Source organism: Bombina bombina, chromosome 1, assembly GCF_027579735.1.
Source record: "Bombina bombina isolate aBomBom1 chromosome 1, aBomBom1.pri, whole genome shotgun sequence".
Classification (NCBI taxonomy): Eukaryota; Metazoa; Chordata; class Amphibia; order Anura; family Bombinatoridae; genus Bombina; species Bombina bombina.
This window is the reverse complement of record NC_069499.1, coordinates 1142487163-1142504662: the sequence shown is the minus strand read 5'-3', so window position 1 is coordinate 1142504662 and position 17500 is coordinate 1142487163. Positions and strand designations below refer to the sequence as shown.

At 41.1% G+C, this 17500-nt stretch overlaps 1 protein-coding gene across 4 annotated transcripts in view; it reads left to right on the top strand.

The window, feature by feature from the left end:
* STAT3 (signal transducer and activator of transcription 3) overlaps positions 1 to 17500 on the top strand; it is a 600544-nt gene that overhangs the window by 381852 nt on the left and 201192 nt on the right. For all 4 annotated transcript variants that reach the window (XM_053699116.1, XM_053699126.1, XM_053699099.1 and 1 more), the window contains exons 17-19: positions 11891 to 12026; positions 12117 to 12169; positions 12260 to 12354. In XM_053699116.1, the coding sequence (XP_053555091.1) occupies positions 11891 to 12026; positions 12117 to 12169; positions 12260 to 12354 (284 nt within the window). The remainder of the gene's footprint in view (positions 1 to 11890; positions 12027 to 12116; positions 12170 to 12259; positions 12355 to 17500) is intronic.

Genomic DNA, 17500 nt, shown 5'->3' with positions numbered 1-17500 from the left:
AAAATGGGCCACTTTTGGACCCCAAATGCAAACAACTGGCTTGTAAAATAGCATGCTTAGGTTTGGTGTATATTGAGAGCATTTAATTGAACACATAATAAGAAAATAACCAACTATAATGGTATTTAAGTCTTCCATTATTTATTTAAAATATAATTTGTACTATACACTTCTAATATAATAGGGAGAAAGAGCATACGAAAAGGTCTCTCAGCTATAAACAGATACGCTGAGCATCTTCAGTACTAAAGTATTCAGCCTAATTAATGGTGGTAGCACATATACACATAGATGATTTTAGAGGCCATGGTCTCTCACAGTAAGTCCTTATGAGTATAAGACTAATTTGGGTAATAGGTGTGGGTCTATTAGAGCCCAATAGCTATGTCTTGTGTGAAAGGATAAATCAGTAGTAGCATATAATTATAATTTGAATAGGTATGTTCATCTTTGCCCTTAATCAGTCTCAGACTAAAGAAATTGTGTTCCATCTAGATTTTATTTTTTGCATTTTATAATAGGGCTTAAATGAGCCTGGTTGGTCAATAGTTTGTTCAATTATTGGGGAGACTCATGTAAGGTAGTAATATCAGAACATTATAAAAGTCCACTATATAGTAATAATGTCATAAGATTATCTGCTATAATAGGTAAGATCCACTGAAGACAAAAGAGTAACAAACACTATAAAGGTGAATTTTTTAAATTGAGAACACCCGTGCTATAGTCAACATCTGCCATTAAGAGTAATAGACAAATACACATAGGAGTATGGCAAAAGCAACATATAATATTAACCCCTTTTACAATCCTATAGCAGGTGTGCACAACCAGACAAAATATCAACAGTAATATGTAAAGGTCTACAAGACCAGCCCAGAATCCAGGAGAAGTGGGGCGTCCGCCGGAAGAAAAGGGAATAGCTGTTAGTTTACCCTTATGACCAAAATATTAGTGGCGTGAAAAGTGTCTTACTGGTAAACATATGTCCAACTCCTTAGAGTAATGCTTTTAGATCTGCAGCACGCCAGCAAAAGTAAATGTCTCGGGGAGTATGAAGAGAGCAAGAACTGTAAAAGCTGTGTTGGGATAGGTCTCCTAGTATGTACACCAACTATACTAGATATAGTGTCAGCATATAACGTAAATAAAGACATATGTCCACTGAAATTTTGTACTTAAGCTGCAAATATGTGCCCTGTGTACGACTTTTCACCTTTAACTAATAACAGAGTTCACCTCATTTCTACTTTAATCAGGAGATCCCTGACCAGAAGTGAGCCGTATACAAGATTTAACCGACCTGAAGATGTTGTGGTCAGTAGTATGAGAAGTCATGTCTCAGAGCCCCCAGGATCAAAAGGCTGGCAAGAATAAAATGTGCCCCCAGGGTCAAAAAGCTGGCGTAAGGTTCCTTGAAGGGTGTCCTGCTCTGAGGCACCGCCATGCGATTTCGTTCTTTTCAGGAAGAGATTATGGTTTGTAAAGGGGACTTTCTCAGTCGTGTCCAATATCACCTCCGCAGTGTATACCGGATGGTAAACAGGCTCTCTACCCCAGACTGTTTCAGCTCCCTTATAGTCACCCTGCAGTCGCTGTGATCTTGGGACATCTCGATTGTGTCTCTGAGGTTCCGTGAACGGTAAGTCGCCTCTTGGCCAGGGGATGTAACACCCTCACCAGCGCTAGCATCAGCTTCCTGTTCTCTTGTCGTCTGTTGCTTCATGGAGGGGTTTATTTTTAACACTTTCGTTTCCAGGCCTCCATCTGGATTATTAGCTGGAGGATTATTTACGGGTAAGCTCAAATTCTGTGCTACCTTAGCCGGGGCTTGGGTTTGGGGTGGAGGGTTTGGCATGCTTAGGCTGAGCTCCTGAACACTTGTAGCTTTGTCGGGTTTCTCCGGCGACTCTCTTGGAATCAAATGTCGATGCCCAATTTGCTTAGTCATTTCACGAAGGTTACTCCATTCGCCAGTCCAGGTTTGTAATAACTTCTCATGATTCTCATTTAACAAGCTTGTCACAGCCTCAAGTAGTATGTTAACGCCAGACGCCATCTTTAATAGGTACATGCGTGATTAGAGAGGCTCTTAATTCTCCCTTTATCTGTAGCGCATAACCAATATGGTATTATATAGTCACAGATAATGTTGGTTTGAAGTGAAGTGTTTATTGCAGTGTCTACGCACTGCTTACCCGGCCTGTAATAATACTGGGGGGGGGGGGGGTGTTGAGAGGCTCACAGTGAAGAGCTTGCCTTAGGCCTCAACTTTCCGGATTGGAGTGCAACGGTGGTGTTCTCAATAAAAGTTCAGCTGTCAAATTTTCTTAATCAGTAGAGTCTAAGATTAAGGATGATATAACTAGATGGTCATTTAATTCACTGATAATAAGGAAATTGACAGTGATCCACACGGAGCTACCAATATTGCTACCATTCAAGGTGCTGCCCAGAGACACACCCGTCAAAATCAATTTTTGTAGAAACTCCGTTGGGTGCAAGATTAAGGCTCTCAAACTAGCCAATTCCTTTATTTCTGATGCTAACATGCAAGTTATTAGACTGGGAGCCAAGATATCTGGCTCCACTGTCCTAGCCCGAAGGGCATTGTGGCTAAAATCTTGGTCAGCTGATGTTACCTCTATTTCACAACTTCTGGTGCTTTCTTACAAGGGGAAGACCTTGTTCGGACCTGGTCTGGCAGAAATAATTTCTGATATTACAGGTGGAAAAGGGTCTTTTCTACCACAAGACAAGAAAAACAGACTCATAGGACGTCAAAGTAATTTTCGTTACTTATGTAACTTCAAAGGTCAAAAGTCTTCCTCTCCCAAGCAGGGGCAGTACAAGTCTTCTTGGAGGCCCAATCAGTCTTGGAATAAGCGGAAGCAATCAAAGAAAACCTCAGCTGAGTCTAAGTCAGCATGAAGGTTCGGCCCCCGGTCCGGGTTCGAATAAAGTGGGGGGCAGATTTCCCTGTTTTGTCAAGCGTGGAGACGAGATGTCCCAGATCCTTGGGCTGTAGACATAGTATCTCAGGGTTACAAAATAGAATTCAAAACTTTCCCTCCCAGGGGCAGATTCCACCTCTCAAGATTATCTGCAGACCAGGTAAAAAGAGAGGCGTTCTTGAACTGCGTTCAGGACCTTTCCTCCCTTGGAGTGATTGTTCCAGTTCGGGAATAGGGTCTAGGATTCTATTGAAATCTGTTCGTGGTTCCCAAAAAAGAGGGAACTTTTCAACCCATTTTAGACCTAAAGTGCCTCTAAAGGTTTCTCAGGGTACCGTCCTTCAAAATGGAAACCATTTGTTCCATTCTTCCTTTGGTCCAAGAGGGTCAGTTCATGACAACCATAGACCTGAGGGAAGCATATCTTCATGTTCCCATCCAAAGGGATCATTGCAAATTCCTGAGATTCGCCTTTCTAGACAAACACTTTCAGTTTGTGGCTCTTCCGTTTGGCCTTGCCACAGCTCCCAGAATTTTCTCAAAGGTTCTGGGGGCTCTCTTGGCAGTGATCAGGTCTTGGGGAATTGCAGTGGTGCCCTACTTGGACGACATATTGGTTCAGGCGCCATCTTTTCAACAAGCAAACTCTCATACAGAGATCTTCTTGTCTTTTCTACCCCACAGTTGGAAAGTGAATCTTGGAAAGAGTTCCCTTGTTCCAGCTACATGGGTGGTTTTCTTAGGGACCATAATAGATTCCCTATCTAGCTATGAATTTTTTTCTCACAGAGGTCAGAAAATCCCAAATTCTCTCCTTGGTCTGATGGTTGCTTCCATGGTCATCATTCCCTTTGCTCGATTCCATTTGAGAGCTCTGCAATTATGTATGCTCAGACAATGGAACGGAGACCAGTCGATCTGTCTCAGGGCACATGCTTCCGGAGACCTTCCTGGGTGATTGTGACCACGGACACCAGCCTTCTAGGCTAGGGAGCAGTTGAACTCGTTAAAGGCGCAGGGACTATGGACTCGGGAGGAGTCTGCTCTCTCCATAAACATCTTTGAGTTGAGAGCGATTTACAATGCTCTGATGGCTTGGCCTCAATTGTCCTTAGCCCAGTTTATCAGGTTTCAGTCGGACAACATCACCTCAGTGGCTTACATCAACCACCAGGGAGGAATTCGGACTTCCTTAGCCATGAAGGAGGTGGCACAAATTTTTCAGTAGGCGGAAGCTCACAATTGTTGTCTATCTGCTACCCACGTTCCTGGAGTGGACAATTGGGATTTCCTGAGCAGACAGACATTTCATCCCGTGGAGTGTTCTCTCCATCTGGAAGTGTTCTCCAGGTTAACCCTCAAATGGGGGTTGCCAGAGTTGGATCTGATGGCATCTCGGCAGAACGCCAAGCTTCCAAGGTACGGTTCAAGGTCAAGAGATCCTCAGGCCGCTCTTATAGATGCTCTGGTGGTTCCTTGGGATTTCAGTCTAGCATACCCATTTCCTCCATTTGCGCTCCTTCAGTACTTTATTGCTCGGATCAAACAAGAGAGAACATCAGTAATTCTTATAGCTCCTGCATGTTCTCGCAGGATCTGGTAAGCAGACCCTAGTGAAGATGTCTTCTCGGCCACCTTGTAAGTTGCCTCTGAGGAAGGACCTTCTAACTCAGGTTCCATTCCTCCATCCAAATCTTGTTTCTCTGAAGCTAACTGCTTGGAGATTGAACGCTTAGTTCTGTCTAATCATGGATTTTCTGAGTCGGTCATTGAAACCATGATCCAGGCTCCCATGCCTGTTACTCGAAATATTAACCATAAGGTATGGCGTAAATACCTTTATTGGTGTGAATCTAAGGGCTACTCTTGGAGTAGGGTTAGGATTCCTAGAATTTTGTCTTTTCTCCATGAAGGTTTGGATAAAGGATTGTCAGTCAGTTCTCTGAAAGGTCAGATTTCTTCTGCATTATCTATTTCTTTCATGTAATTGGCAAGAGTCCATGAGCTAGTGACGTATGGGATATACAATCCTACCAGTAGGGGCAAAGTTTCCCAAACCTCAAAATGCCTATGAATACACCCCTCACCACACCCACAATTCATTTTTACAAACTTTGCCTCCTATGGAGGTGATGTAGTAAGTTTGTTTTTAGATTCTACGTTGGTATGCGCTTCTCAGCATTTTGAAGCCCGATTCCTCTCAGAGTACAGCGAATGTCAGAGGGTTGTGAAGGGAGTATCACCTATTGAATGCAATGGTTTTCCTCACGGGAGATCTATTTCATAGGTTCTCTGTTATCAGTCGTAGAGATTCATCTCCTACCTCCCTTTTCAGATCGATATACTCTCATATTCCATTACCTCTACTGATAACTGTTTCAGTACTGTTTTAGCTATCTGCTATATGTGGATGGGTTTTTTTTGTAAGTATGTTTCCATTACTTAAGAGACTCTCAGCTATGGTTTGGCACTTTATGTATTAATATAAAGTTCTAAATATATGTATTGTACTTATATTTGCCATGAGTCAGGCTTATGTGTATTTCCTTTTGCAGACTGTCGGTTTCATATTTGGGAAAAGCATATTTAGGAAAATATTTTTTGTGGTTACTCTAGAGGTTTTTCCAGTTCCTAATGCTATTTCTGATATGATTTCTAAGGTATGGAATGTGCCTGGTACTTTTTTTTTTTTTTTTTACCAACAAGCTTTATTGAGAAAATTAAAGGTTTTACAATTGCCATGGAAAACATCCGGGCCTGGTACTTTTTATTCCTTCAAGGTTTAAAAAATCCTATCCTTTGCCAGCAGTTAGATTGGAGTTTTGGGAAAAGATCCCCAAAAATGATGGGGCTATTTCTACTCTTGCTAAACGTACTACTATTCCTATGGAAGATAGTACTTCTTTTAAAGACCCTTTAGATAGGAAACTTGAATCTTATCTAGGGAAAACTTATTTATATTCTGGTCATCTCCTCAGGCCTTCCATCTCTATGGCTGATGTTGCAGCTGCATCAACTTTTTGGTTGGAAAGTTTAGCGCAACAGGAAATGTATCCTGATTTGTCTAGCATTGTTCGCTTACTTCAACATGCTAATCATTTTATTTGTGATGCCATTTTTTATATCATCAAAATTGATGTTAAATCTATGTCTGTAGCTATTTTAGCTAGAAGAGCTTTGTGGCTCAAATATTGGAATGCTGACATTGTATCCAAGTCTAGATTACTATCTCTTTCTTTCCAAGGTAATAAGTTATTTGGTTCTCAGTTGGATTCGATTATTTCAACTGTCACTGGGGGGAAGGGAGTTTTTTCCCCCCCCTCAGGATAAAAGACCTAAGGGTAAATCTAAAGCTTCTAACTGCTTTCGTTCCTTTAGACAAAATAAGGAACAGAAACCTAATCCTTCCCCCAAATAATCTGGTTCCAATTGGAAACCTTCAAGTTGGAGTAAATCCAAACCATTTAAGAAACCAAAGCCAGCCCTTAAGGTGCGGCCCTCATTCCAGCTCAGCTGGTAGGGGGCAGATTAAGGTTCTTCCAAACATTTGGGCAGATTCTGTACAAAATCATTGGATTCAGAGTATTCTCTCTCAAGTGTACCGAATAGGATTCAGAGTAAGACCTCCTGTGAGGAGGTTTTTTTCTCACGCATCCCAATAAATCCAGTAAAGGCTCAAGCTTTTCTGAAGTGTGTTTCAGACCTGGAGCTTTCAGGGATAATCATACCAGTTCTGTTTCAGGACACAGGTTCTGGGGTTTTATTCAAATCTATTCATTGTCCCAAAGAAAGAAAATTCTTTCAGGCCAGTTCTGGATCTGAACATTTTTAATAGTTATGTAAAAGTGCCAACTTTCAAAATGGTAACTATAAGGACTATAATGCCTTTTGTTCAGCAAGGGCATTATATGTCCACAATAGACATACAGGATGCATATCTTCATATTCCGATTCATCCAGACCATTATCAGTTTCTGAGATTCTCTTTTCTAGACAAGCATTACCAATTTGTTGCTCTTCTGTTTGGCCTAGCGACAGCTCCAAGAATCTTTTCAAAGGTTCTCGGTGTCCTACTCTCTGTAATCAGAGAATGGGGTATTGCGGTATTTCCTTATTTGGACAATATCTTGGTACTAGCTCAGTCTTCACATTCTGCAGAATCTCACACAAATCAACTAGTGTTGTTTCTTCAAAGACATGGTTGGAGGATCAATTTACCAAGAAGTTATTTTATTCCTCAGACAAGGGTCACCTTTTTAGGTTTCCAGATAGATTCAGTGTCCATGACTCTGTCTCTAACAGACAAGAGACAATTAAAATTGGTTTCAGCTTGTCGGAACCTTCAGTCTCAGTCATTCCCTTCAGTGGCTATGTGCATGGAAGTTTTAGGTTTCGTGACTGCAGCATCGGACGCGATCCTCTTTTCTCATTTTCATATAAGACCTCTCCAGCTTTGTATGCTGAACCAATGGTGCACGGATTATACAAAGATATCACAATTAATATCCTTAAATCCAAATGTTCGACTCTCTCTGATTTGGTGGTTAGATCACCATCGTATAGTTCAAGGGGCCTCTTTTGTTTGTTCAACCTGGACTGTGATCACAACAGATGCAAGTCTTTCAGGTTGGGGAGCTGTCTGGGATCTCTGACAGCACAAGGGGTTTGGGAACCTCAAGAGGCGAGGTTACCAATCAATATTTTAGAACTCCGTGATATCTTCAGGGCTCTTTAGGTGTGGCCTCTGTTGAAGAGAGAACCGTTAATTTGTTTTCAGACAGACTATATCACATCTGTGGCATATGCCAATCATCAGGGTGGGACTCGCAGTCCCCAAGCCATGGAAGAAGTATCTCGGATACTTGCTTGGATGGAATCCAGCTCCTGTCTAATTTCTGCGGTTCATATCTCAGCCGTCAGACTCTACATCCAGGGGAGTGGTCGCTTAATCCAGATGTGTTTTCTCAGATTGTTCAGATGTGGGGTCTTCCAGAAATAGATCTGATGGATTCCCATCTAAACAAGAAACTTCCCAGGTACCTGTCCAGGGATCCTCAGGCGGAAGCAGTGGATGCGTTAGCAGTTCCTTGGTGTTACCAACCTGCTTATATCTTCCCACCTCTAGTTCTTCTTCCAAAAGTGATCTCCAAAATCATCATGGAACAATCGTTTGTGTTGCTGGTAGCTCCAGCATGGCCTCACAGGTTTTGGTATGCGGATCTTGTCCGGATGTCCAGTTGCCAACCTTGGCCACTTTCATTAAGGCTAGACCTTCTGTCTCAAGGTCCGTTTTTCTATCAGGATCTCAAATTATTAAATTTGAAGGTATGGAAATTGAACGCTTAGTCATAGAGGTTTCTCTGACTCAGTGATTAATACTATGTTACAGGCTCGTAAATCTGTTTCTAGATAAATTTATTATCAAGTTTGGAAGACTTATATGTCATTGTGTTCTTCTCATAAATTCTCCTGGCATTCTTTTCTAATTCCTAGAATTCTACAGTTTCTTTTGGATGGTTTGGATAAAGGTTTGTCTGCAAGTTCTTTAAAGGGACAAATCTCTGCTCTTTCTGTTTTTTTTCACAGAAAGATTGTTAAGCTTCCTGATATTCACTTTTATTGTACAGTCTTTGGTCCGTATCAAGCCTGTCATTAAATCAATCTCTCCTTCTTGGAGTCTTAATTTGGTTTTGAAGGCCTTACAGGCTCCTCCTTTTGAGCCTATGCATTATTTGGACATTAAACTACTTTCTTGGAAAGTTTTGTTCCTTTTGGCCATCTCTTCTGCTAGAAGAGTTTCTGAATTATCTGCTCTTTCTTGTGAATCTCCATTTCTGATTTTCCATCAGGAAGGCAGTTTTGCGGACTTCATTTAAATTCTTACCTAAGGTTGTGGATTCTAACAACATTAATAGAGAAATTGTTGTGCCTTCTTTGTGTCCTAATCCTAAGAATCCTTTGGAGAGATCCTTACATTCTTTGGATGTGGTAAGAGCTTTGAAATATTATGTTGCAGCTACTAAAGATTTCAAGAAGACTTCTAGTCTATTTGTTGTCTTTTCTGGTTCTAGGAAAGGTCCGAAGGCTTCTGCCATTTACTTGGCATCTTGGTTAAAGCTTTTGATTCATCAGGCTGATTTGGAGTCGGGTCAGGCCCCACCTCAGAAAATTACAGCTCATTCTACTAGATCAGTCTCCACGTCGTGGGCTTTTAAGAATGAAGCTTCAGTTGATCAGATTTGCAAAGCAGCAACTTTGTCTTCTTTGCATACATTTAGTAAATTCTACAGTTTTGATGTATTTGCTTCTTCGGAAGCATTTTTTGGTAGAAAAGTTCTTCAGGCAGCTGTTTCAGTTTGATTCCTCTGCTTTATGTTTTAAGTTTTTTTCTTTCATTTATGAGAAAAACGTATTTTTTTGGTTGTGGATTTAATTTTATCAGCGGAAAATGGCTGTTATTTTATCCCTCCCTCTCTAGTGACTCTTGTGTTGAGTTCCACATCTTGAGTATTTCTATCCAATACGTCACTAGCTCATAGACTCTTGCCAATTACATGAAAGAAAACATAATTTATGTAAGAACTTACCTGATAAATTCATTTCTCTCATATTGGCAAGAGTCCATGAGACTCACCCTTTTTATGGTGGTTATGATTTTTTTGTATAAAGCACAATTAAGCTTTTTACTCCTTTCTTTTTCACCCCACTACTTGGTTATTCGTTAAACTGAATTGCGGGTGTGGTGAGGGGTGTATTTATAGGCATTTTGAGGTTTGTGAAACTTTGCCCCTCCTGGTAGGATTGTATATCCCATACATCACTAGCTCATGGACTCTTGCCAATATGAAAGAAATTCATTTATCAGATAAGTTCTTACATAAATTATGTTTTTGTTACTCAAGCGTCTGGCGGATGTGCCAGATGTTCAATCTTTTTGTCAGACCCTGGTCAGAATCAGGCCTGTGTTTAAACCTGTTGCTCCTCCTTGGAGCCTTAATCTTGTTCTTAAAGTTTTGCAGCACGCTCCGTTTGAGCCAATGCATTTCATAGATATTAAGTTGCTATCGTGGAAGGTTTTGTTTCTTATTGCTATCTCTTCTGCTCAGAGAGTTTTGGAACTCTCGACTTTGCAGTGTGATTCGCCTTACCTTATATTTCATGCGGATAAGGCGGTTCTTCGTACTAAATTGGAGTTTGTTCCTAAAGTGGTTTCGAATAGAAAAATTAATCAGGAATTTGTTGTTCCTTCTCTCTGTCCCAATCCTCCTCCTCATAAAGAACGTCTGTTGCACAACTTTGATGTTGTACAAGCTCTAAAATTCTACCTACAGGCGAATAAGGATTTTCACCAGTCTTCTGCCCTGTTTGCTTGTTTCTCAGGAAAGCGTAAGGGTCAGAAGGCTTCTTCTATTTCTCTTTCCCCCTTGTTGAGAAGTATGAATTACAGCTCATTCCACTAGGGCTGTCTCCTCTTCTTGTGCTTTCAAAGATGAAGCTTCTATGGAACAGCTTTGCAAGGCTGCAACTTGGTGTCCTCTGCATACTTTTTCCAAATTTGATACTTTTGCCTCAGCTGAGGCCTCTTTTGGGAGAAAGGTTCTTAAAGCGGTGGTCGCTTCTGTTTAGGTCTGCCTGTCTTGATCTCCCTTCCTGTTCATTTTGTTCCTCTTGCTTGGGTATTGCTTCCCACTAGTAATTTAATGCATTGTGCACTCTCCATATCTTAGGAAAGAAAACTTTATGCTTACCTGATAAATTTCTTATGGAGAGTCCACAACCCCACCCTTTATTAAGACATTTATTTTTGACTAAACCTCAGGCACCTCTACACCTTTGTGTTATTCCTTTTTCCTTTTCCCTTCGGTTGAATGACTGGGGATTATGGGTAGGGGAGTGATACTTAAAGGGACACTCAATCACAATTAAACTTTCATTATTCAGATAGAGCATGCCATTTTAAAAAACTTTCTAATTTACTTCCATTAACTAAATGTGCACAGTCTTTTTATATTTAAACTTTTTTAGTCACCAGCTCCTACTGAGCATGTGCAAAAGTAAGTGTGTATGCATTTGTGAATGGCTGATGGCTGTCACATGATATGTGTATGATTTGTGATTGGCTGATGGCTGTCACATGGTACAGGGGGAGTGAAAAAAGACCTAACTTTTAAAATTGTCAGAAAAAAAAATCTACTACTCATTTGAAGTTCAGACTAAGTGCTATTGCATTGTCTTGTTATCCTGCATTTGTTGATTATTCAAATCTACAGTGTTGACTGGTCCTTTAACAGCTTTGCTGTGGTGCTCTTTGCCTCCTCCTGCTGGCCAGGAGTGATATTACCACTAGTAATTAGAATGACATTGTGGACTCTCCATATCCGGAAAGAAAGAGATTTATCAGGTAAGCATACATTTTGTTATTACCCATTCCTCAGTTTTGCATAACCAACAGTTATATTAATATACTTTTGACCTCTGTGATTGCCTTGTATCTAAGCATCTTCTGACAGCCCCCTGATCACATGACTATTATCTATTGACTTGCATTTAGTACTGTGTTGGGCTAAATCTTAAAAAAATAACTCCTCAGGCGTGAACACATTGTTATCTATATGGCCCACATGAACTAGCTGTATCCTGTTGTGAAAAGCAAATAGAAAAGCATGTAATAAGAGGCTGTCTATAGAGCCTTTGAAACAGGCATATGTATATTGATCTAGCAATGTTGGTTGTGCAAAGCTGGGTAATGGGTAGTAAAGGCATTTATCTCTTATTTTAAACAATAACAATTTTAGTGTAGACTGTCCCTTTAACATTTCTATTATTGGATGAACGCACCAAGGCAGTTGTTGAAGAGTGAGTCCATAAGAAAAATAGATATATCATAGTATACTATATTGCAGTTTGTCATAGATTGGTTCATATGTCTCCTACAGAATGTCAACTTCTTCACCAAGCCTCCAATTGGAACATGGGATCAGGTGGCAGAGGTCTTAAGCTGGCAGTTCTCCTCTACTACAAAACGTGGCCTTAGCATTGAGCAGCTGAGCACTTTGGCAGAAAAGCTGTTAGGTAATTGTCAGCATCACAAATACAATTTTTTTTTGGTTTCTCATTGCACCTCTTACAGGGAATTGTAATCATGTTTGTTTTTATCTGCAGGTCCTGGAGTCAATTATTCAGGCTGTCAAATCACCTGGGCCAAGTTTTGCAAAGTAAGAAGTGCTTTTTTTAAAATAAATAAGTAAATATATAATGACATATCTGGAAAGATAAGCACAGTTTAACACTTTGTTTTTCAACAGGAAAACATGGCAGGCAAAGGTTTTTCCTTTTGGGTCTGGTTGGATAACATAATAGATCTTGTAAAGAAATACATCCTTGCATTGTGGAATGAAGGGTATGAGTTTTAACCTATGCTTTCAAGTTAATCAGCTTAATTGATTTTATTATGTAATCATGCATTTCTTTTTCCTTTTTAAACTACTTTTAACAATTTACTTTTTTTATGTGCCCCTACAAATGTTCTTTATTTGTAGTTGATTTGTGATAGTTTAATAATTGTTTTGCATAATAGTAACTTTTTTTTTTTTTTTTTTTAACTTTTTCCCATAACACCAGCATTCCCCCTCTACTGCTGTATTCCCCTGACTCCTTTAATGTCAGAATCAATATCCCACTGTAAAGGGATATAAAACCCAAAACATTTCTTTTTAAACAATAACAATTTTGGTGTTGACTGTCCCTTTAAGTATACCTATAAATAGCCTACAGACTATGTACAATATGTATTCTTATCATATATATATATATATATATATATATATATATATATATATATATATACTGTGTGTATATATATATATATATATATATATATATATACTGTGTGTATATATATATATATATATATATATATATACTGTATATATATATATATATGTATATATATATATATATATATGTGTGTGTATATATATATATTTCTCCTGTTAAGTGTAGTCAGTCCACGGGTCATCCATTACTTATGGGATTATATCTCCTCCCTAACAGGAAGTGCAAGAGGATCACCCAAGCAGAGCTGCTATATAGCTCCTCCCCTCTACGTCATTCCCAATCATTCTCTTGCACCTAACTAATAGATAGGACGTGTGAGAGGACTGTGGTGTGTTAAACTTAGTTTTTTATTTCTTCAATCAAAAGTTTGTTATTTTAAACGGCACCGGAGTGTGTTGTTTTTTCTCAGGCAGCATTAGAAGAAGAATCTACCTGAGTTTGTCTATGATCTTAGCGGTCGTAACTAAGATCCACTTGCTGTTCTCGGCCATTCTGAGGAGTGAGGTAACTTCAGAACAGGGGATAGCAGGCAGGGCCCACCTGCAAGGAGGTATGTGCTGTAAATTATTTTCTGAGGAATGGAATCGACTGAGAAAATACTGCTAATACCGATGTAATGTAAGTGCAGCCTTAAATGCAGTAGTAGCGACTGGTATCGGGCTGATATGTATGTATGTATACTCTGAGGTATTTCTGGGGAATGGAATTTCACTAAGAAAATACTGTCTATATTAAAGTAATATTTGAGCCTGCACTGCAGTGAAAGCGACTAGCAGCAGGCTTATTAATAACACTTCATAACTTTCTTTTTTAAAACGTTTACTGGCATGTTAATCGTTTTTTCTGAGGTATTTGGTGATAAAACTTTATGGGCATGATTTTTTCCACATGGCTGTCGTTTGTTTCTGAATAAAAACAGTTTATTGAGCTTCCCCACTGTTGTAATATGAGTGGGAGGGGCCTATTTTAGCGCTTTATTGCGCTGTAAAAGTTTAGTCACAGTCTTCCTATTTCTTCCTCCATGATCCAGGACGTCTCTACAGAGCCCAGGGGTCTCCAAAACTAGTTTTGAGGGAGGTAATCACTCACAGCAGACCTGTGACAGTGTGTTTTGACTGTGATAAAAACGTTAATTATTAAATTGTTATCCGTTTTTGGGTATTAAGGGGTTAATCATCCATTTGCTGGTGGGTGCAATCCTTTGCTAACTTAATACATTTACTGTAAAAAATTGGTTGCTATAACTATTTTGGTTCATTGTTATTTCAACTGTGACAGTTTTTTGTGCTTCTTAAAGGCACAGTAGCGTTTTTTATATTGCTTGTAAATTTATTTAGAAAAGTATTTCCAAGCTTGCTAGTCTCATTGCTAGTCTGTTTAAACATGTCTGACACAGATGAATCTCTTTGTTCACTATGTTTAAAGGCCAATGTGGAGCCCAATAGAAATTTGTGTACTAATTGCATTGAGGTTACTTTAAATAAAAGTCAATCTTTACATGTAAAGAAATTATCACCAGACAACGAGGGGGAAGTTATGCCGACTAACTCTCCGCACGTGTCAGTACCTTCGCCTCCCGCTCAGGAGGTGCGTGATGTTGTGGCGCCAAGTACATCAGGGCGGCCCATACAAATCACTTTGCAAGACATGGCTAATGTTATGACTGAGGTACTATCTAAATTGCCAGAATTTAGGGGTAAACGCGATCACTCTGGGGTAAGAACAGAGTGCGCTGATAATAATAGAGCCATGTCTGATACTGCGTCACAATTTGCAGAACATGAGGACGGAGAGCTTCATTCTGTGGGTGACGGCTCTGATCCAAGTAAACTGGACTCAGACATTTCAAATTTTAAATTTAAGCTTGAGAACCTCCGTGTATTACTAGGGGAGTTATTGGCGGCTCTGAATGATTGTAACACGGTTGCAATTCCAGAGAAAGTATGTAGGCTGGATAAATATTTTGCGGTACCGGCGTGTACTGACGTTTTTCCTATACCTAAAAGGCTTACAGAGATTGTTAACAAGGAGTGGGATAGACCCAGTGTGCCTTTTTCACCCCCTCCTATATTTAGAAAAATGTTTCCAATAGACGCCACCACACGGGACTTATGGCAGACGGTCCTTAAGGTGGAGGGAGCAGTTTCTACTCTGGCCAAGCGCACCACTATCCCGGTGGAGGATAGCTGTGCTTTTTCAGATCCAATGGATAAAAAGTTAGAGGGTTACCTTAAGAAAATGTTTGTTCAGCAAGGTTTTATATTACAACCCCTTGCATGCATTGCGCCTGTCACGGCTGCGGCGGCATTCTGGTTTGAGTCTCTGGAAGAGACCCTTAGCACAGCTCCATTGGATGAGATTATAAACAAGCTTAAAGTCCTTAAGCTAGCTAATTCATTTATTTCTGATGCCGTAATACACTTAACCAAACTTACGGCTAAGAACTCCGGATTCGCCATTCAAGCGCGTAGAGCGCTGTGGCTTAAATCCTGGTCAGCTGATGTGACTTCTAAATCTAAATTGCTTAATATTCCTTTCAAAGGGCAGACATTATTCGGGCCCGGTTTGAAAGAAATTATCGCTGACATTACTGGAGGTAAGGGCCATGCCCTGCCTCAAGACAGGGCCAAACCAAGGGCTAAACAGTCTAATTTTCGTGCCTTTCGTAACTTCAAGGCAGGAGCAGCATCAACTTCCTCCGCTCCAAGACAGGAAGGAACTGTTGCTCGCTACAGACAGGGCTGGAAACCTAACCAGTCCTGGAACAAGGGCAAGCAGGCCAGAAAACCTGCTGCTGCCCCTAAGACAGCATGAAGTGAGGGCCCCCGATCCGGAAACGGATCTAGTGGGGGGCAGACTTTCTCTCTTCGCCCAGGCTTGGGCAAGAGATGTCCAGGATCCCTGGGCGTTGGAGATCATATCTCAGGGATATCTTCTGGACTTCAAAGCTTCTCCTCCACAAGGGAGATTTCATCTTTCAAGGTTATCAGCAAACCAGATAAAGAAAGAGGCGTTTCTACGCTGTGTACAAGACCTCTTACTAATGGGAGTGATCCACCCAGTTCCGCGGTCGGAACACGGACAAGGGTTTTATTCAAATCTGTTTGTGGTTCCCAAAAAAGAGGGAACCTTCAGACCAATCTTGGACTTAAAGATCCTAAACAAATTCCTAAGAGTTCCATCGTTCAAAATGGAAACTATTCGAACTATCCTACCCATGATCCAAGAGGGTCAGTACATGACCACAGTGGATTTAAAGGATGCCTACCTTCACATACCGATTCACAAGGATCATTACCGGTATCTAAGGTTTGCCTTCCTAAACAGGCATTACCAGTTTGTAGCTCTTCCCTTCGGGTTAGCTACGGCTCCAAGAATCTTTACAAAGGTTCTGGGCTCTCTTCTGGCGGTACTAAGACCGCGAGGCATAGCGGTAGCTCCGTACCTAGACGACATTCTGATACAAGCGTCAAGTTTCCAAACTGCCAAGTCTCATACAGAGTTAGTTCTGGCATTTCTAAGGTCGCATGGGTGGAAGGTGAACGTAGAAAAGAGTTCTCTATTGCCACTCACAAGAGTTCCCTTCTTAGGGACTCTTATAGATGCTGTAGAAATGAAAATTTACCTGACGGAGGACAGGTTATCAAAACTTCTAAATGCTTGCCGTGTCCTTCATTCCATTCAACACCCGTCAGTGGCTCAGTGCATGGAGGTAATCGGCTTAATGGTAGCGGCAATGGACATAGTACCTTTTGCGCGCCTGCATCTCAGACCGCTGCAATTGTGCATGCTAAGTCAGTGGAATGGGGATTACTCAGATTTGTCCCCTCTGCTAAATCTGGATCAAGAGACCAGAGATTCTCTTCTATGGTGGCTTTCTCGGCCACATCTGTCCAAGGGGATGCCCTTCCGCAGGCCAGATTGGACGATTGTAACAACAGACGCCAGCCTTCTAGGTTGGGGCGCAGTCTGGAATTCCCTGAAGGCTCAGGGATCATGGACCCAGGAGGAGAGACTCCTTCCAATAAACATTCTGGAATTAAGAGCAGTTCTCAATGCTCTTCTGGCTTGGCCTCAGATAGCAACTCTGAGGTTCATAAGGTTTCAGTCGGACAACATCACGACTGTGGCTTACATCAACCATCAGGGAGGAACAAGGAGTTCCCTAGCGATGATGGAAGTCTCAAAGATAATTCGCTGGGCAGAGTCTCACTCTTGCCACCTGTCAGCGATCCACATCCCAGGCGTGGAGAACTGGGAGGCGGATTTTCTAAGTCGCCAGACTTTTCATCCGGGGGAGTGGGAACTTCATCCGGAGGTGTTTGCCCAACTGCTTCATCATTGGGGCAAACCAGATCTGGATCTCATGGCGTCTCGCCAGAACGCCAAGCTTCCTTGTTACGGATCCAGGTCCAGGGACCCGGGAGCAGTACTGATAGATGCTCTGACAGCTCCTTGGATCTTCAACATGGCTTATGTGTTTCCACCCTTCCCGATGCTTCCTCGATTGATTGCCAGGATCAAACAGGAGAGAGCATCGATGATTCTAATGGCGCCTGCGTGGCCACGCAGGACCTGGTATGCAGATCTAGTGGACATGTCGTCCTGTCCACCATGGTCTCTGCCTCTGAGACAGGACCTTCTGATTCAGGGTCCTTTCAAACATCCAAATCTAATTTCTCTGAGGCTGACTGCATGGAGATTGAACG